The sequence below is a fragment of the Canis lupus genome, chromosome 23 (genome assembly GCF_003254725.2).
Source record: "Canis lupus dingo isolate Sandy chromosome 23, ASM325472v2, whole genome shotgun sequence".
Lineage (NCBI taxonomy): Eukaryota > Metazoa > Chordata > Mammalia > Carnivora > Canidae > Canis > Canis lupus.
In genome coordinates, this window is record NC_064265.1 from 1,679,074 (window position 1) to 1,699,592 (window position 20,519).

The window sequence follows — 20,519 nt, forward strand, 5'->3', positions numbered from 1 at the left end:
AGATTAGTAGGCTCCCAATTTTAGGCAAATGCAGTATCCACCCTTTCTTCAGAAAGCATCCTCTACTACAACTCCTGAGATTCCCAGAGATTAACATCATGTAAACATGAGCTCACAACCAAAGATCACCACAACATACACAGAAAAAAACCACCTCTGAGGGGCAGCAGAAGCAAAACAGCAGAATTCGATCCCACGGGAACCTCAGATATTGGAATTATCAGACACAAACTAAGGATAAAATTGTAAAATGTTTATATAAATAAAGATGAAAATAAAAAATAAACAAGCAACAAGAAACTATCAAAAATAATCAGACCAAACGAGAAAACAGCATATTTGGAAATGAAAAGGGAAAAAAATAAAAAGGCAATGTCAAAATAAAACCTCACTGAATGGGTTAAATGACAGATTTAGACAGAGCTGAAGGAAGAATTACTGACCTGGAACACAGAGGTAGGAAAAAAAGTACCCAGAATGTGACAAGAGAGAAAACAAGATAAAAGATATGGAAAAGAAGAAATGGAGGAAGAGTGAAAAGATCAAATTTCATATCTAATTATAGAGTGAGAGAAAAAGCAACATCTTAAAAATAATGGCTGAGAATTTTTCATAAGACAAATTCAATGGGTACAATCTTTTTTTTTTTTTTTTTAATTCCTGAGAACACACACAGAGAGAGGCAGAGACACAGGCAGAGGGAGAAGCAGGCTCCATGCAGGGAGCCCAACACGAGACTCGATCCTGGGTCTCCAGGATCACACCCTGGGCCAAAGGCGGTGCCAAACCGCTGAGCCACTGGGGCTGCCCTTTCTTTTTCTTTAAAGATTTTATTTATTTGTTCATGAGACACACACAGAGAGAGGCAGAGAAGCAGGAGAGGGAGAAGGAGAAGCAGGCTCCCTGCAGGGAGAGGAGCCTGATGCAGGACTTGATCCCAGGATCCAGGTGCCCCGGGTACGATGTTTTTCTAAGTAGGATGAGTAGAAAGAAAACCACACCTATGCCCTATGACCTGACAATTCCATTCTTAGGTACAGTAATGTACCTAAGATGTAAATGCTCCAAAAGACATGGATAAGAACTTTCTGAGCAGTATGATTTGTGATGACCCAAACTAAACACTACTCAAAGGCCCATCCACAAGTGAATGAGGAAACTGTGGCATATTCACACAACAGAACACTCCACAGCAATGAACCTTGAGTGATCCTGAATCACCCAGGTGGGCCCAATGTAACCACAGGGTCCTTAAATGGGGAAGAGGGAGGGAGGGAGGGGAGTGGGTGTCAGAGTGACGTGGTGTCAGGGGGACCTGATCAGTCCTCACTGGCTTTAAAGATGGAAGGGGGCCAGAAACAAGGAATGCAAGCAGCCCACAGAGGCTGGAGAAGGCAACAATAGCAATTCTCTTCTAGAGCCACTAAAAAGGAAGGCAACCCTGCCAACATTTTAATTTTAGTCCAGTCATAATCATTCCAGACTCTTTTTTTTTAAGATTTTTACTTATTTATTATGATAGTCACACAGTGAGAGAGAGAGAGAGAGAGAGAGGCAGAGACACAGGCAGAGGGAGAAGCGGGCTCCATGCAGGGGGCCTAATGTGGGACTCGATCCCGGGTCTCCAGGATCGCGCCCTGGGCCAAAGGCAGGCGCTAAACCGCTGTGCTACCCAGGGATCCCTCATTCCAGACTTCTAAAGTCCAAAACTGTAAAATCATAATTGTGCTGTTTTAAGTACTAGTGGTAGTTACAGCAGCAATAGGAAACTAATATACATACAGAGCAACAACTAGACAAAGTAGACTACCCAATGTCAATAGTGGAATCTTTTTTTAAGATTTATTTGAGAGACAGGGAGAGTATGTGTGGCAAGTGGAAGGAGAGATAGAGGGAGAGAGAACCCTCAGGCTCCCTGAGGAGCATGGAGCCAGACACGGTACTTGATCCCAGGACCCTGAGATCATGATCTGAGCCAAAACCAAGAGTCAGACACTTACCTGACTGAGCCACCCAGGCGCCCCAACAGTGGACTCTTGAAGATACTGAATATGTCCAAAGAGCAGAGAACCACTCTTTAATCTAGATTTCTGTTCCTAAGCACACTGTATCTTTTAAAACTGAAGGAAATTTTGAGACATTTTCAGATAAAAACTGAGGGAGTTTATTCCAAAGAGAGTTTCACTGAAGGAACTTCTAAAGACTACACGTCAGAAAGAAAGAAAATGGTCCTATAAAGAAGGCATGAGCTACAAGAAATAATCTAATGAAGGGGAAAATAAGACACCCACATTGAGGGTTATTCTGTGAAGCACCTGGTCTGGATTCTTCAAAAACAACGTCCAAATTCCTAGAAACACACAACCTAACAAAACTGGCTCATGAAGAAATAAAAAATCTGATCAGACCTGTGACTAGTATGGAGATTGAATGAGTTAAACAACTCCTAACAGAAAAAGCCCAGGAGCAGATGGCTTTCCTGGTAAATGCTACTAAACATTTTATTTTAATTTTTTTTAAAGATTGATTGATTTGAGAAAGAAAAAGAGAGAAAGCATATCCATGTGAGCCTGGTGGTGGAGGGGGTGTTGTGCAGAAGGAGAGGGAGAAACGGTCTTAAGCAGACTCCCCACTGAGCATGGAGCCCAACATGGGGCTTGATCCCACAACCCTGAGATCATGACCTGAGCTGAAACCTAGAGAGTTGGATGCTCAATCAACTGTGCCACCCAAATGAATCACCCAGGTGGGCCCTGAATCACCCAGGTGGGCCCTACCAAACATTTAAAGAGCAAATACCAACCCCTCTCAAACTCTTACAGGAAAACTATAGACAATATCCTTTACCAATATTGATGCTAAAATTCTTACAAAATACTAGCAATAATTATTATTCAGTAGGTACATAATTTCTGCTTGCAGTGATGAGAAAGTTTTAGAAGTAGAAAGTGGTGACGGTTACACGTTGTGCATGTTAAATGCCACTAAATTATGGGGTTAAAATGGTCAGTTTTACATTTTGTATACTTTGCCATGATAACAAGAAAAGTCTATCTATTGACAGAGAAACTAATTTAAAAAGACTGAAAACAGGGGCTCCTGGGTGGCTCAGCCAGTTAATCATCTGCCTTTGGCTCAGGTCATGATCCCAGGGCCCTGGAATGGAGCCCCGAGTCCTGCTCCCTGCTCTCTGGGGAATCTGCTTCTCCCTCTCCTTCTGCCCCTCCCACTTGTGCACCCCTTGCTCTGCTCTCCCTCTCAAATAAATAAAATCTTTTTTAAAAAATAAAAAATAAACAGACTGATACACTCAAAGGATATTAAATGCATAACATGATCCTTGATTAGATTCAGGGTGCATGAGTAATCTATAAAGAACATACTGAAACAACTGGGAAAATCTGGACGTGGAATGCAAATTAAAATAGCAGTGCATTCAAGTTAAATTTCCTATGTGTGATAATAATACTGTGAACATGCAGGAGAACGTCCTTGTTCTTAGAAAATAACATGCTGCAATATTTAGCAGTAAAGTGTCATAATGCCTGCAATTATCTCCAAGGATTCAGAAAAAATTTTAAAAGTGTGTGGATTTTTGTATAGAGCAAAATAGCAATAGGAGAGGTAACCTAAACGTGGATGAATGCGGCCATGTGGGTGTTCAGATCACTTGTGTTCTCTAAGCTAGTGACAGAGACTCTTTCACAATCCAAATCTGGTCGTGTCACTCTACACTTTGCTTATTCCTTGATAAAGACACAAATCTTCACCATGGCCTTTAGGATCCTGCAAGTCTGAGCTACAGCTAGTGTGGATCTGGAGGGCAGCTATGCTCACCACCATACCACCAATGCCGGCTCTGGTCCCATGTGCCACAAGGCCAATACACAAGGAATGGTGACCAAGGGTTCCCTGGCTGGTGCTGAGGACAGGCCTGCCCTTATAGAGCAGGAGCTGGGGGCCCAGCTTGGGGTGAGGGATGTCATTGGGCTCAGGAGATAGCTGCATATTGCTGAGCCCAGAAACTCCTTCTGGTGGCAGATCTTGTGTGAACCGGCCTCTCGAGGGATCGGAGGCGTTCCTCTCTCTTTGCACAATTCTTCCCCTGGAGACATAGCTCCTTGGTCTCCCCTCCTCTGGGGGCTCCTTCCTGAACTCTTTACCTATCACACTCTCCACAGGCTCCTCAAGTGTAACTCAATCCTGTCTTCCCCCTCTCTTGGTCAGTGACATTTCTGGGGAGTCCTGATTGTACCTCCCCCACAGGCTGAGAGCTGTAGGCATCTGTCCTATACCTGCTGAAACCCCTCGCTGTGCTGCCACAGAGAAGACAGTCCCCACAGAGACTGTCAGGTGAGCGAAGACCCCGCTGAGACCACAGCGTCAACAGGCCGGGAGTCAGACTCAGGGTGCTGGGCTACTTCTGTGCCTAAGGCCCCTCTGTGTCTGGGGCCTGCTACAGACTCATGCACAGAACAGGTCCCCAACGGGGTGTCCAGAGACTGGCTAGGGAGCAGCCAGGATAGTGAGTGCAGGCTCTATGTCCATTTCGTGCTCCATATCCCTCTGGGCCCACTGTACCCTCTGGACGTCATGGATGTCAGGCCACCACAAACAAGGTGCTGTGTGGTTCAGGGACACCAAAGAGGAGGCAGGAACTTCAAGTGATGTCTATATGGTGATAAACAGCCCCTTCAGGACAGGCAGCTCTGGGGGGTGAGGAGGTCTGGGGCTGAGGGGCTTCTAGCTATGCCAACGTTTTTTCTTAAGCTGGGTGATGCCTTGACATGTATTCCTTTTGATTTAACATCAATCCCATACAATCCTTTTCTCAGTGAAGCTACCCGCCCATGATCACCCAGATAGCAGGAGCTGGTGCCTGAGCTGGAATGTAGGTCTTACCACACACCTGTGATCACTCTCCAGGACAGAACTGTGTCTGCTGGGAGCCAGCATCACCTACTTGACAAGTGACACAATACCTCACAGAACTTCCATCTCCACAGGAAGTGGGCCCCACACAGATGTGCTGGGTCGGGGTTCGTGGGAACAAACGACCCTGCAGAGAGCACTGACCATATCCCCTGGTGTGTAAGTACCCATAACATCTCCCAGGGCAGCCTTCCATTTCCTGAGGAGGCAGAAACACACCTAAGGCCATGTGCTACAGCATCTGGAAAGGGCTAGTTTCTAGAATTCCGGGATTCTGAGAAAGAACATGTGCCAGCCAAAGTCCCCAGGGGATCCTGGGAAGGAAGAGGGCCTGGATGCACTCTCTGTACTTGGTCTACAGAATAACAACTCCAGGCCACCTCCTTACCCTGTGGCTTCCCCTGAAGACATCAACTGCAGGGGACCTGGAACCACACTAGGCACTCACACCCCACCCCGAGCCCCCAGGAGGTGCCTGGGCTGGGTAGCCTCCTCTGTTACTCGGCTCAGAAAAGGGCAGTACCTACCTAGCCCATGTGCTGGGGGGGCAAAGTAGTGGGACCTGCTGCAAATCAGCAGGAAGAAGTCCCAGGAGACCCAGAACTGAAGAGGGCTCCAAGCACAGTCTGTGTTCTTGTGAGACCAGCACAAACTTCCTAAGGGTGAGACCCGGGGACACCAGGGCCAGCTGAGCTGCCCAGCATGGCCCAGCTCTGCCCTCACCCACTCACTGGGCACCTGGTGACCTGTGGGATGCCCGGGTTCAGGGCCAGGCTGATGAGCCTGGCACAGGCATGAGGGTTACATAACCCTCATCAGCAGCTGTGACGAGGCCCATGCAGGAGAGCCAGAGGTGATAGATTAGAGGGTGCAGCCTGGCATTCTAAGAATGGGTAGAAACCAAACCTGTTGTTCTCTCTTGACTCTGCTTCTTTCTCAAGAGTCCAAACGACATCTTCCAGCTGCAGAAGTTTGGTTTTCATGTGGTCCTTCTCTCTCTGCAGGCCCGAGTCGGCCTCTTCCTCCTGCAGGGCCTCACGCTGGTCCTGCCCGGCTGCCTGGGGGCCAGTGAGGTGGGTTTGGGAGATCAAGGTGCCCACCGTGGCCTTGCCCCTGTGGTCCTGTAGCCCCTGCTCCAGGACTCTCTCCCCACATTGGGCCTCCCCTTGGCTCCCTGCAGGGGCCAGCCCCCAACTCAGCTTCCCAGCTCTCTCAAAAATGGCTGGCCACCTCTCGGTCTCTCCTCTGCCCGATGTCGGGGACTGAGCTGGTGAGGCATTTCCCTCTGTCCCCCGGAGCAGCTCCCAGGTTTCAGTCTGGCTCCGACCAGCTGAGCCACCCACCGGAGGCACTAGCTCCTCCAGGACTACTCTCCTGTCCAGCTCACATGGGTGTACCTCGGCCCACCTGTCTGGGGGAGCAGAAGCCACCTCCTCAGCATTGAGCACACCATGACCATCCTCTCTGAGGCCAAGGCCCTCCAAGGGCCCTCTGTGGGCCAGGGCAGGGGTTAGGGCTGGGCTCTGCCTGCCATCCACATGGCCCTGGTGCTGGTCTGGTCCATCCCTGCACCCAGCTTGCCCGCGGCCTTGCCCATCACCAGGTCCCAGCCAGGCTGGTAGCTGCTCCCTCCTGCCTGCACAGAGGGGCATGGGCCCCACTGTACCCTCCTGCTCACAACCTGCCACCGCTGGCTGGTCCCTCAGGCAGGCCTGAAGCATGTCTGTTTCCCATACAAGGCTTCCCATTTGCTTCCTACAGGCGAGCTCCCGCTTTTCCTTCTCTAGGGTGGAGGACTTGCAAAGCCGCACCTGTTCCTTGCCCACTGGCTCCTGCAGCTTCAGTTTCTGACTTCCATAGCGCAGGAGGGTCTCCTTCCCCCTGCCCTCTCTCCGCTCCTTCTCCAGATCATGCTGTTCTGTCACTTCGTGGACTTGCAGCAGGGATGTCTGCAGCACCTCTTCCTTCTCCTGCTGAGGCTGTAGCACCAAGTCCTTATAGTTGGCAGCCTGCTGGGCTTCCGTCTGCAAGAGCTCGTAGTTCAGCACAGCTTTGGCCTCTTTCCTACAGAAACAGAGCACGTCACAGGCGCTGTGGGCGCAGCTCCAGGCTTCGTCCTCCCCTCCTTCCCCCCCACCCCTCCCCCCCGCATTGGGAAGGCCTCCTCATGGGCTCCTCTTGTCCTGACTGCAGACCTCCTTTCTACCTGGCCTGCTCTGTCCCCTTACCTCCCATGTGCCCCAGGGCCCCATCCGTGCCCTGGCACCCTCTGTAGAGGGTCTACTGGAGGATCTGCCCTCAGTGGGATTGGCTTCTACATACAGAAGTTGACGTGAAACCATTCACACAACTGCCAGGTCTAAGTTGATCATAACTAAGTAGGATAACAATGCAGGACTGCGTCACACAGGCACACATCCAGGGCTCAGTAAGCACGTGTGGCCAGTGGCTGCCGACAGGACAGAGAGGACACAGGATATGTCTCCATCACAAGGAGTACTAAGGACAGTGCTGGTCTAAAACTGTAGTGAGGTGTGTGAATCTCATTCATCGTTAAAGCCGCCCTTGAAAGTTTGGTAAGTTGCTGGGCCCTGGGCCTTCACAGCCCTGGGAGAAATGAGTCCCAGCCGAGCTGAGGGCACTAAAGTTGTGTTCTCTGCTCCTGGTTGGCACTGGCCTGAGGACAGGACACACGACCAGATGTGGCTTTAGCTCCAGCTGAGAAGGGACTGTGAACAGCGAGCAGATCCTCCACATGGATGGACGCTGGTGCAAGGGTCTACCCCACATTGGCCCATCTGCTGCCAGGGGTGTCTACAGGGACTTGGGTCGAGCCCCTTATCGCACAGCTCTGGGGTTTAGGAGAAAATAGCTTAGAGCTCAGAGGAAGCACATGACTTAACAATGACCATTTTTCTAGGTCTAGGAGAGTGATTATTCCCGTCAGCCCCCCGGCACCTGGGGCCCCTTCACTGGTGTCATCTGGGGCTTCGGGAGGTGGGAGCACCCACAGACTCAAAGGGCAGTCCAGTTCTTTCGCAGCACATCCTATATACCATAGGGCTACCCCCAATAATCGAGCCAAAGGGGAGCATGCACCCCACCTAGGCTGGAGGGCATGGCCTCCACATAAAGGATGCCCACATCCTACAATCAGGGGATGACTGAGGCCACACACACTTGGCTCCAACACTGAACCCCAGCAAGCCCTACACAACCCCTCTGCAAGGAGCACAGGTGCAGAGGGCCCCTGCACTGAGTCATCCACTCAGCCCGGGGCCAACACGTGCTGGCTGTGGACACCCCCTCCTGGGCTGGCTGGTCTGAGGCTCCCCACAGCACATGAAGGGGGGCCAACTGACCGGCACCATGGTCACTCACTCCACTAAGTTGGACCCACTCGACAAGGAATGGACACAGGTATTTCTCATGTAAGTCAGACGCCATTGAACACAGAATGCCATATTCCAGTTTTCCAAATAAACCTTTCCTCTCCTTTGCACATACATTTTGTTCTTTTCAAGAACCTCAATGAACCAAATTTGTCTTTCCCATCCCCATTTAAGGGCTTTAGACCTTTCATCCATCCATCTGCTCATGTGCCACAATACCACATCCTAAAAAATCAGAATAAGATATTAAATGAATACTGACTGCCCTTGGCCATCAGGCAAGCATGACGCAGAATTCAACAAGGAATTTTAACTCCTAGGGTCTAGTTAACACATTTTTAATACAAAGGAACAATCCTTACACAATGACCTGCTCTCTTTTTTTGGGGGGAGGATTTTATTTATTATTTAGAGAGAGAGTGAGAGAGCATGCATGGAGGGGTGGGGCAGAGGGAAAGGAAGACAGAGAAGCTGAAGCAGACTCTGCACTGAGCATGGAGCCCAAAACAGGGCTCAATCCCATGACCCCAAGACCATATCTGAGCAGAAACCAAGATCCAACACTTAACCAACTGAGCCACCCAGGCCCCTGACCTGTTCTTTCAATGCTCACCCACCTGCCCCAAGAACAAGTACCCCATGAGCAGGCACTGCTGAGCAGTTTGCCTGACACAATCTCAAATCTGAGTTCTTGGCAAGAAACCTCAGACGTGAGATCCTGACCTGACTTGCTGCAGCTCATTCCAGTGCCTCTGGCGCGGCTCCTGCTCCGGTGGGCCCTGCTCCGGGGCCAGCCGCCCAACCAGGCCAGACAGCGTGTGCACGCAGCATTGCCCCAACCCTGCCTGCTCTGGTAGTGGGCCACGGGTGTCCTGCTGAAGCTGGTCCTGCAGGCCTCGGATGAACTCCTGAGACTTCCCAAGCAGCACCTCCAGGTCGGCTCTCCGGCACTCCAGCACGCGGACCTCAAGCCTGAAAGCCTGTTGCAACTCCTCCCTCTCCTTTGCGAAGTCCCTTCTCATCGCCTCCATTTCCTTTTCATAGGAATTTACCTGAAAAAAGAAATGTGAGCACTGTCAATCAGGAGGTCCTGAAAATGACTTTACTGGACAACAGAACACAGAAATACCAGACTTCCAGGCACAACACCCAAAGAACAGCCCAGACCCAATGAAGTACATAGCCTGTGAAAGGGAAGAGCCACGCTAAGGACAGTGGAGCTTCTCTGGGTCCCCAGTGTGGCCTCAGGCTTCCATAACCTTCACATGGGTCCCAGGAGGCAGAACCAGCAGGTGGGGAATGGAGGCTGGGGTCACACTGGGCCCACACTGGGCCAGGTGCCTGGCCAGGCCACCTGCAGGGCAGAGGGTGGGGCAACTGAGAGAACTGGGGAGGGGAGTCTTTGTGAGACCAGAGGCTGGCTCTGGACATCCTCAAGCATCTCCCCCACACCACTCCGGGTACTGCTACTGCAGGAGTTTCCAGCTACTGCATCCCAGGAACTCAAGGCACAAGTACATGACAGGCAATCCCATCTTGCTGCTACTCTTACACCTGACAACAGATCCTGAAAACAAGTTGTGGCCATGTTGCTTAACAAAACCCCATCAGGATCTCCTAATGGAGCAGAAGACAAGTTCATCTAAGAAGACAGACTCAGCCAGGGCCTGGCCACGAGGCCATGGAGTACCTGACAAAGGGCAATCCTGGGGTCGTATCAGCTTAGAATGCAGCCAGGAGTTGATGATTCCCTGATGGCAGAGTGGGCAGGGAGCGCTGGCCTCAATGTGACCCTGGTGACACATGAGGACACATAACCCCATTTCTTCCCTTTATGGGTCATTCCTTATCTCCTGCCTCCTTCCAAAGAGGGTGTGAGGCAGAATGCTCATTTTATTTACATTTCTCCACAATCTTCTATCTCCCTGAGTGGGCTTCTTAAAAGGGGCACAGGATCTAGTGCACACGTGTGCATGTGGAAACAGGCACAGTGGAACGAAGCTTTCAAGCATGCAGCAGGGAGCTCCTCTGTGACCCGGTGGCCGCCCTCACTCCCCCTGACCTTGGTCTCCAGCTGGATCTGGAGGGCTTGGTAGTGCTCCTTCACCTGCTCCATCATGATCTCCGTTTCTAAATTTACTGGAATGGAATCACCAATGAATGAGATGCCTGCAAATAAGGAGAGGTTCCTGTTGCCGTCCAACCCAAGATGCCATGGGCCCGTTCCCAGCCCTCCCGTCTGACATTGGCCGGCACCGAGTATTTAATCTTCCTCCACCTCACCCCTGGCCCCCCACGGCCCCCCACGGCCCTTTGTGGAAGAGGAATGCATTGCTGGCAGAGAGCCGGCCCTTGGGGGTTCCCATGCACAATCTATTACGCTGAGCCCTCAAGGTTGGAGCTCTTTGGGAATCAGCACTCCCAGTCTTCGCCAGAACACAAATTACTCAGAGATACACCCCAGAGGCTCCCTGCAAGATGTCAGGCCCCCAGATTCCCTAAAAGAGGCCACATGCTCATGACCCCTGAATTCTGTTCCCCGACAACACCAGACACATAAACTGTGAAGACAGGGGAACAAGTGTGGTGCTTTATGACGAGGCACTACGGGCCTTAGTTCTTCAACCTTTTTATTTTAACTCTGCCCTTTTCCTGGAGGCTCTGTTACCTACTATTACATGATAATAACATGGGGTTTCAACAAATGAGTTAGGCATAAATAGAGAGCAAAAGTTCTGACAGCTCACGAGACAGAGGATGTGGGTGACCCCACTGACAATGTCAGGTGTCCTTGCAGCTCATTTTGCGAGGAGCTCGTGGAGACCCAAGTGCCTGAGCACCCCCAGAGCACCAGGTGTTCCCAGCACCATGCCCAGCGGTCAGCTTAGGATGCGAATTCAGACATAGCTCAGGTGTTCTCTATGTGGGTCTGGGGCTGGGCAAGTGAAGGGAGATGACACAGCCCTTAACAATTTGCTATGAAAAAAATCAACAGAGTGAGGGCCGTGTGGCCGAGAGAAGTCACGATAAGCACTTCAAGAAAGAAAGCAGCCCCTGCTGCCCTGTAACCTGGAGCTGCGGCCTGGTTCTGGCCGAGCAGACCCAGGTGAACGGGCGCCGGTGGGAGAGCTCCAGCTGGAGCACGGACGGCACGGCCGTCATCATCCACACAGCCCTTCTACCAAAACTCCCAGGCAGCAGACAGACCCCTCCTTCTGTGAAGTGACTGGTGGAACCTCTGTGGTCAGATGGGGGAATGGTGGGAGACAAAGGTGAAGGGCAAGGGCCCTGGAAAGGGAGATCAGTGATGACATAAAGCCCGGGGCACCTTCTGGTGCCACAGCCCAAGGTCTTCTGGACAACAGCCATCCCAGGTACAGGTCCCTAGCTCTGCTACTCCCTGGGCTAGGAGTCCGTAGTCTTGACAAGAGTCCCACCTCCTCCAGGGACAAAGGGAGGTTAACAATCATCTCCCTTTGGCCAGGCTATCCACCTCATCTGGGAATGTGATACCATCCAGTGTGCTGGCCCTACGCCAACACGTCCAACTGAGGACAGTCAGGACTGCCGCTGTCGGAAGTCATGAGACTCCACTAAAGATGCTGTGGGGGTCCCCTTAAGGGACTGAGCAAGTTGGACTCAGCACACAGAAAGCCTCACTTGGTTCCCATGTTGGCTCTCTTAGGTAAAAACTTTATTCTTTTTTAAAAAAAAGACTTTATTTTATTTTATCTGAGAGAGAGAGAGAGGGATGCCTGGGTGGGTCAGCGGTTGAGCGTCTGTCTTCGGCTCAGGGTGTGATCCCGGGGTCCTGGGATGGAATTCTGCATCGGGTTCCCTGCAGGGAGCCTGCTTCTTCCTCTGCTGGTGTCTCTGCCTCTCTCTCTCTGTGTCTCTCATGAATAAATAAAATCTTTTAAAAAAACAAGAGAGAGAGAGAGAGAGAACAGGGGAGGGGCAATGGGAGAGGGAGAGAAACTCAAGCAGACTCTGTGCTAAGGGCAGAGCCCAACGCAGGGCTCAATCTCATGATCCTGAGATCATGGCCTGAACCGAAATCAAGAGTCTTAATCGAGTGAGCCACCAAGGTGTCCCCCCCCTTTTTCCTGTTTTATTAAGTAAACAGGTTTAGGACAATATGGGAGCTCTAAGAGGCTGACTCTGCCATGATATATGGTCAGTAGAGGCGGTTAGGTGGCTGGGAGCCACACAGTCCCAGTGGCCCCCTGACAGGCCCCCCACCAGCAGTGAGCATGGAGCTGCATGGGGAGCCGCATGCAGCATGTGAACCTGCATAGTGCTCACCCTACACAACTGCCAGGAGAGGTGGCTACCAGCCAAACCCACCCTGTCCTGGAAGGACCATGGAAACCTGAAAGACAGCTGTGTCATCTGGACCCCACCCTCCAATTCTGGTCTCTAAAAGCAGCCAATAACACTTACACAGAGGGTATTGGGGCCTGCTGGAGTTTGTCCTGAACCTCAGAGGCTGAAGAACTGAGGAGCGTGAAGCCCCGGTCTTTCTCAAGTAATTCCTTCAGCGTCAGTTCTGTGCACAGTGGGGTGGAGTGGGCCCTCCAGGGTGCCCCGGCCCCTTTCACACTATGCAGGCAGTAAATACCAGCTTTGTCTGCAAGAGCCCACATGAGGCCTCTGTGAGCATCAGGAGTCCCTGACACATTTTAGACATTTGTCCTCCCTCTCTGACCTGTCACAGACCCAAGACCAGACCTGATGATCTGAGCGAGGCTGGGAGACCACCGCCCTGCTCACTCACAGCCCTCCCTTCCCTAGATGACTACATCTGACCCATGCTGAACGCTCACCCTAGGGAATCTCTGGATCCTCTCCTGCGACCCAAGACCCACTAGGACATGCCTCTCCTGAGGTCACTACAAGGTCATCCTAACCTTCCCATTCTACCCAAATGGCAGAACCTCACCCTCTTGTACCTCCCTTGGGGCTCTGGGTATTATCCCTGACTTGGGGTTACAGGCCATTCTCCCATGGGTGGTGGGCTGAAGGGCATGTGATCCTTTGGAAGCCTGACATGCCATGCCTAGGCCAGGGGGGAAGCTTGGGCTGTGAGGGCAGACAGACCCCCATGGCCACCGGCCTCTGGTCCCCCAGAGTGGGAGCGCACAATCTGTCACCTCCCAGGACTGGGCTCCTACCTGCTGGGCCGTGTCCAGGGAGCAGCTGTTCCTCTGGCTGTGCATGGGGCCGGCCATGCCAACTTGAGGGCAGCTGTGCCCGCAGGCCTTCCAGTGCAGCCAGCAGCTCGTCGTTGCGGTCCTGCAGGTCCTGCAGAGTAGAGCCAGACACCCCTGCAGCCACTGCGGCCACCTGAGGAGCCATGGGGAGCAGAGCAGTGGAGCCAACCCCCCAAGTGGGCAGCCAGGTGTCAGGTCCTGCCTTCCAGCATACCACACTCAACCTGCATTCTAGTTTCCTAATGACCCATGAACCAAACCAAAGCAATGCTCTTGACTTGCTAATGCCCTGTGCCACTTTCAACCACCCGATATACGGAAGGGGCGGTCTCTCTCTCTCTCTCTCTCTTTCTCCCCCCTCTCTCACACACACACACATGCACACAGAGTGGAGTAGAAACTGAGAAGAAACATAGAGAATACAGAGAACCATCAACATCTGAAACCCCAGGTGCTCTGTGTAAGAGCACAGTGGTGCTGTGCCGTGGGTGTGATGCAGCAAGTCTTGGGATGTGTCCCGGGATTCTGTCCTCTGCACAGGGTTTTTTCTACAGCTACTAAGCCCAGAGGGTACCAGGTGCTTTGGACCAAGGGCCACAGAGCAAAGATGAGGACATCAAACAGAGAGGACAGTGTCTGGGTGAGCACGCACACAGGGGGAAGTGGGGGGATTTGGGGAAGGGTCTCATCTGCAACCAGTGTACTTCTGTTCACACTTGAATGAAACATCCCCACAAGCACCCCCCATCACCTGATTTTTAAAGGGCTAGGAAGTGTAGAGTTTATAGCCATTTTCTCTGATGGTTTCACAGCTGTGTGTGTTGCCACGTCCACTCACAACTTTGCATCTATGTCCTCCTTCCCTGGAGCCCCACCAGGCCTATGGCTGCCCCGGCCTGCAGGATGGTACAAGTAACGCCACACCTTCCAACAGTGCAGCTCTCAGCCAGTTTCTCCTTGTGGGACATTCCCTCTCGGGGAAGCCCAAGCTAGCCAAGGCCACAGGGAGAGGACTCAGGGCCCAGCCCCTGGTACATCAAGGCTCCACAACCCTCTCTGGTGTTTGAATCCTATTTGAGTGTCCCCTCTGGGCAGCTCCCATTGAATAGACCTAATCTTCCCAAAACTGTTCCTGAAGGCCAGTGCCTGGGCTATGATGGCATCTCCCCCTGGAGAAGGTCCCTCTTGTTGGCAGCCTCACTGCACAGATCTTATAAACAGCATAGATTCACACAGGATCACTGCATCTCACTCAAAAACTCCTAGACAAATGTATAAGTTTGCCCATGGAGGGAGCAGTTCTATCTAGGGAGAATGGGCTGGGCCAGAATGTTAGAGCTTTGGGACAAGTCTGCAAAGCAGAGCATGCTCCTCCTAGTTCCTACACAGCCTGTGGTCACTGCTGCTCTAACCCTGGGGTGTCCAAGGAGACAGCACTCACCACACAGGCCACCGAGCATCTCAGGTGCAGTTACTGTGAACTGAGGTGTGCAGCAGCCTAAAGTCTACACTGATGCTAAAAGACTAGATTCCAAAAAAAGGCTATAAAATATCTCATTAAAAATTTGCTTATATTGATTATATATTGAAATGGTAACAATGTGGATATATTGAATTAAAATGTTATTAAAATTAATGTCACCGATTTTTTAAACGAATTTATTTATTTATTTATTTATTTATTTATTTATTTATTTATTTATGAGAGACACAGGCAGAGGGAGAAGCAGGCTCCCTGCAGGGAGCCTGATGGGGGACTAGATCCCAGGACCCTGAGAGCACACCCTGAGCAGAAGTCAGACACGCTCAACTGCTGAGCCACCCAGGTGCACAATCACCTATTTCTTTTTACATTTTTTTAAAAAAAGACTTTATTTATTCATGAGAGACAAAGAGAGATACGCAGAAACATAAGCAGAGGGAGAAGGAGGGGAGCCCCATGCAGGACTCAATTCCAGAACCCCAGGATCATGCCCTGAACCAAAAGGCATACAGTCAACTGCTGAGCCACCCAGGCGTCCCTCTTTTTACATTTCTTAATGTGCCTATGGGAAAACTTAAAATTACATGTGTACTTTGTATTGGGTATTTTGAAAATTTACACATATCCCACAAATTCAGCAATGCCAAAAAAGCAGGTTCTCTTAGGTGCGATCTATGTTGGGCAGACTTCTCTGCTCCCTGGACACATCAGGGAGCATGTCTAGTTCTAACTGATGAGGGTGACATGCACCATCCTGGACGAGCCATGGGTCCTCACTCTACACAAGGGGTGCCTGGTGGGGCTGGGGAGCCAGGTACTGTGTATTTTCACAGGGACTCATATTTCGTTGGGGTGCCTGTGGGTGCCAAGGAAAGGCAACCAGTCTGAGAGGAGAGTGGGATTTCACCAGCAGCACTGGGAAGCATCAGAGAGGAAGGTGATGCCAGTAGGCTGGCGGGGGCCACAAGCAAGGCCTGAGCGAGCACACACATAAAGGGGGATGAAGAACCACCTGGAGCTGGGCAATGGTGGGGACATCTGTTAGGGGTTAGGCTGCTTGGGCTGCTATAACCAAATACCACAGACAGGACTTATCATAACAGAAATTTAGTTCTTGTAGTTCTGGAGATTAGAAATGCACAATTAAGGTGCCAACAGACTGTGTCTGCTGAGGGCTTGCTGGTTCATGGACGGCAGTCTTTCCTGTGTCCTCACGTGATGGAACAGATGGGGGAGGTCTCTGGGGTACTTTATATAAAGTACTAATACCTTATGCTGGGCTCTACACTCATGACCTAATCATTTTCCAAAGGCACTGCCTCCTAACACTATCACATTGTGGGAACAGACTTCAACATGTGAATTTAGAGACATACAAAAGCATTCCATCTGTAATTGTGGAAATGCAGAGAGGGAAAATCTGCATTTGGAGTTTCCGAACAAGGACATGCTCCTCCATTACAGTGTCTACCCAAGGCAATGGCAGAAACATGAAGCCACAGAAAACTCTGATTAACATTTTACGTTCCCCTTTAACCAAAGGCAGCCTCGGCAAGAAAATTGAGACAGAGAGCTGAAAGAGATGACAAAAAGTTAAAATGATAAGTAGGAAGAGGATTCTGCAACAAGGGAAAGCATGGTTTCCTGGCTAACAAATATCTTGGTCACAAATTACAGGAAAACACAGAGCAGAGACCTTGGAAAGGGTCAGTGATACCCTGCGGGGAAGGCCAAAGGCTATCTCTACCTCTACCTCTGAAGGCTGAGTGTAAAACACGGTCAGCCCAGAGGCAGTGATGCTCTAGTAGCAAACAGCAGAGAAGCAGGATTTCTCTGGCTCACAGGAGACCTCCAAGCGTCAAATGATAGATGTGGAATGGGTGCTAGGCTTGGGACATCATCATTTTGCAACTATCATGGTAAAGATTGAAGTGCATTCTAAATCCAAGGAAAATTCTGATGAAGAGCAGAATGTTTACGTGGTCTTTATGTGTCTCCCCACTGACCACTTATTAGTTGTATGAGAGAAAAAAACCCCAGTAATTATACAGGGGGAAATCAGGCAACACCTTGACCAGCTGACCAAAAATTAGCATCACCTGTGCTGTCCATCTAAGAACACATAATAATCTCAATTTAATCCAAAGAAGTATCAGAAAAACACAAAATAAGAATGTTTAAAAGTATCACTTTAAAAATACCCATGTCAGAGACAAGGGCTGTGGGAATGTGCCATAGTCTGGATGTGCCCTCCCCCTAACCCCAACTCCCATGTTAAATTTTAACAGCTAAGGTGAAGGGGGGGGGGTGCCACTGGGAAGAAATCAGATCCTGAGGGTGGAGCCTCAAGAACAGGATCACAGTCCTTGTGTTAGAGACCCCAGGGAACTCCCGGGGAAGCCAGCTTTCCAGCAGCCCCTGGAAGGGAGCTCGCACCAGACACCAGGCCAGTCCTGACCCCAGGAGCTCAGGAAATTTGTAGCAGAAGCTTCTTCCAAACTGTCCAGAACTAAACTGTCTAGGAGCCAAACTCCTAGAGCCTTCTGCCTCCAGGTCAATCTCACCTTTTAGAAACACACTAACAAACTGCTGAAAAGGAAACAGAAACATCTGAAGAAGCCTGAGTGCAAATGACTCAGAAAGTGCCAGCAGTGACTGCCAGTTACCCCCGCCTCATTGTAATGTGAAAATCACCCTCTGAATATTCATCCCCAGCTTGGCTCTGTTTTCATTACTCCCCACCATCTCCCTGTTCCTACAAATACAGTGACCCCGTGAGGCCACCCTGCCGCTGGAGTAGTCTCTGTCTCTAACTCACCACTTGGGTTGGAGAACTGTGGGAACTACTCTCTTGTTTATAAGCCCAGGGTCTATGTCGTTTTCTTTTCTTCTTTTCTTTTTTTCTTTTTTTTGTATTTCTATATACTTGTAATGAGCAATCTAAAGGAATTTTTTATTTATTTTTCCCCTTTTTAATTTTTTTAGCTTTAAATTGTCCACACAAGTTTATTTTTTTTAGAATTATAAATTTATTTTTTATTGGTGTTCAATTTGCCAATATATAGAAACACCCAGTGCTCATCTCATCAAGTGTCCCCCTCAGTGCCCATCACCCAGTCACCCCCACCCCCCGCCCTCCTCCCCTTCCACCACCCCTAGTTCGTTTCCCAGAGTTAGGAGTCTTCATGTTCTGCCTCCGTTTCTGATATTTCCCAACATTTCTTCTCCCTTCCCTTATATTCCCTTTCACTATTATTTATATTCCCCAAATGAATGAGAACATACAATGTTTGTCCTTCTCCGACTGACTTACTTCACTCAGCATAATACCCTCTAGTTCCATCCACGTGGAAGCAAATGGTGGGTATTTGTCATTTCTAATGGCTGAGGAATATTCCATTGTGTACATAAACCACATCTTCTTTATCCATTCATCTTTCAATGGGCACCAAGGCCACTTCCACAGTTTGGTTATTGTGGACATTGCTGCTATAAACATCCGGGTGCAGGTGTCCCAGCGTTTCACTACATCTGTATCTTTGGGGTAAATCCCCAACAATGCAACTGCTGGGTCGTAGGGCAGGTCTATTTTTAACTCTTTGAGGAACCTCCACACATGGCCCAATGTTTCAGCTTGAAAGACCTTACACAGACATGACAACAAAAGACAACCTCTGACCCGACACTAGATCCTGTACTACAGGGGTCAGGGTTAACCTAACAAAACTGAAAGACCACCAACAGGTTAAGGTTTTGTATCACCGGGTGTCATCAAGTTACTAAGTGTGCCACAGTCAGGCAGACCGGGAAGCTGGGTCTTCAGGAAGAAAAGCCCAGACTTTTGGCTTTCGTACATTTCTGTGGTGTAAGTAACTCCCACCACAGCTGATCTGAAGCTATCAAAAGTTTAACAAGAAGCCAGCAAAATTCTGAACACTCAACAATCAATCAACTCTGGTGCCTGCTCTTCGGATCACACTGACCAACTATGGATATGGCATCCCCCTCGGGTGTTCAGAAAATAACTGTGTACACATTCATATCCATCCACGGCACACTGAGTGAGCAAGTATGCAAAGAGTACACGTAGAATCAAACATAAACAACAGGTGAATATGGGTATAGTGTATCCAGGTGTCCCTGCCACTGTTTTCACTTTTGTAACTCATGTATTAGAAACTATTTTCTAGGGGCACCTGGGTGGCTCAGTGGTTGAGCATCTGCCTTTGGCTCAGGGCATGATCCCAGGGTCCTGGGATTGAGTCCCGCACCAGGCTCCCTGTGGGAAGCTTGCTTTTCCTTCTGCTTATGTCTCTGCCTCTTTGTGTCTCTCATGAATAAATAAATAAAATCTTAAAAAAATTTATTCATGAGAGACAGAGAGAGGTAGAGACACAGGCAGAGGGAGAAGCAGGCTCCATGCAGGGAGCCCGATGTGGGACCAATCCCAGGTCTCCAGGATCACGCCCTGGACTGAAGGCGGCTTTAAACCACTGAGTTACCTAGGCTGCCCAATAAACAAAATCTAAAAAAAAAAAAAAAAAAAAATCTTTAAAAAATCATTTTCCAATAAAAATATCTTTTTTTTATGCTCTAAATGTAAGTTTGAAACAACCAAAAAATATTCAAAAAATGTAAAGGCAGGGGATCCCCCTGGGTGGCTCAGTGGTTTGGCGCCTGCCTTTGGCCCAGGGCTTGATCCTGGAGTCCTGGAATCGAGTCCCATGTTGGGCTGCCTGTGTCTCTGACTCTCTCTCTCTCTCTCTGTGTCTCTCATGAATAAATAAATCAAATCTTAAGAAAAAAAAATGGAAAGGCCAATTTCTAAATACATGGATTAACTAACACTAACCTGTACAATATTTCTGACGTTTCAAAAAGTCAAACTTCAAGAACTAGAAGTGAAATGAGTCATAGTTCTTTAAGTAACAGAGTTCTGTGAAAGAAAGACGGGGTTTATGCATGTTTGAAAGCTCCAGTGCACTAAGGTAATTGTTCACTGATGGTTAGTTATAGGCTCTAAATCAAGGTGACAAGCTTAAACGGAGGGAGGAAACACAACATGTCACTGCAATCCAACCAGCATGACAGACCCTAACCCTGGCCCGGCACACACCCAGTAGGAGGCAGGCAGGAGGGTGACATAGCTGACCACACACAGGATTTTTAAGGGCACCCTGGTGTCCAGGGTTTGGAGCAGAGGAAAGAGCACTGGGCAGGAAGAAGCAGGTCACGTCCACTCCAGAACAGCACGGGCTCACCTTGATCCTCTGGTGTTGCCAAAGCCACGTGCAGCAGGAACAAAATGAATTCTGACTTCAATTTGAGGGAAATCATTAAGAAGTGAATTGGTAACAGACCCTTCATATCACGCAATAATGTCTCCTCTGTTGAGGTCCTGGATAACTTTAAGAGTGTAATAGGGTCGTGATACGTTCCAGCATCCCTGGCATTGTATTTCATCACCCGTGCCCTGCTCTGTGGTGTGTCTACCTGAAT

General features: G+C 49.8%; 1 protein-coding gene across 7 annotated transcripts in view; it reads right to left on the minus strand.

Moving 5' to 3' along the window:
• The window catches only part of NINL (ninein like), a 138,033-nt gene that overhangs the window by 23,050 nt on the left and 94,464 nt on the right, over positions 1 to 20,519 (minus strand). For 6 of the 7 annotated variants that reach the window (XM_025461492.3, XM_025461489.3, XM_025461490.3 and 3 more), the window contains 5 exons: positions 13,499 to 13,628; positions 10,387 to 10,493; positions 9,048 to 9,376; positions 6,744 to 6,996; positions 5,839 to 5,990 (listed from right to left, as the gene is read on the minus strand). In XM_025461492.3, coding sequence (XP_025317277.1) covers positions 5,839 to 5,990; positions 6,744 to 6,996; positions 9,048 to 9,376; positions 10,387 to 10,493; positions 13,499 to 13,628 — 971 coding nt within the window. The remainder of the gene's footprint in view (positions 1 to 5,838; positions 5,991 to 6,743; positions 6,997 to 9,047; positions 9,377 to 10,386; positions 10,494 to 13,498; positions 13,629 to 20,519) is intronic. The other variant, XM_025461491.3, reaches the window with a different exon arrangement.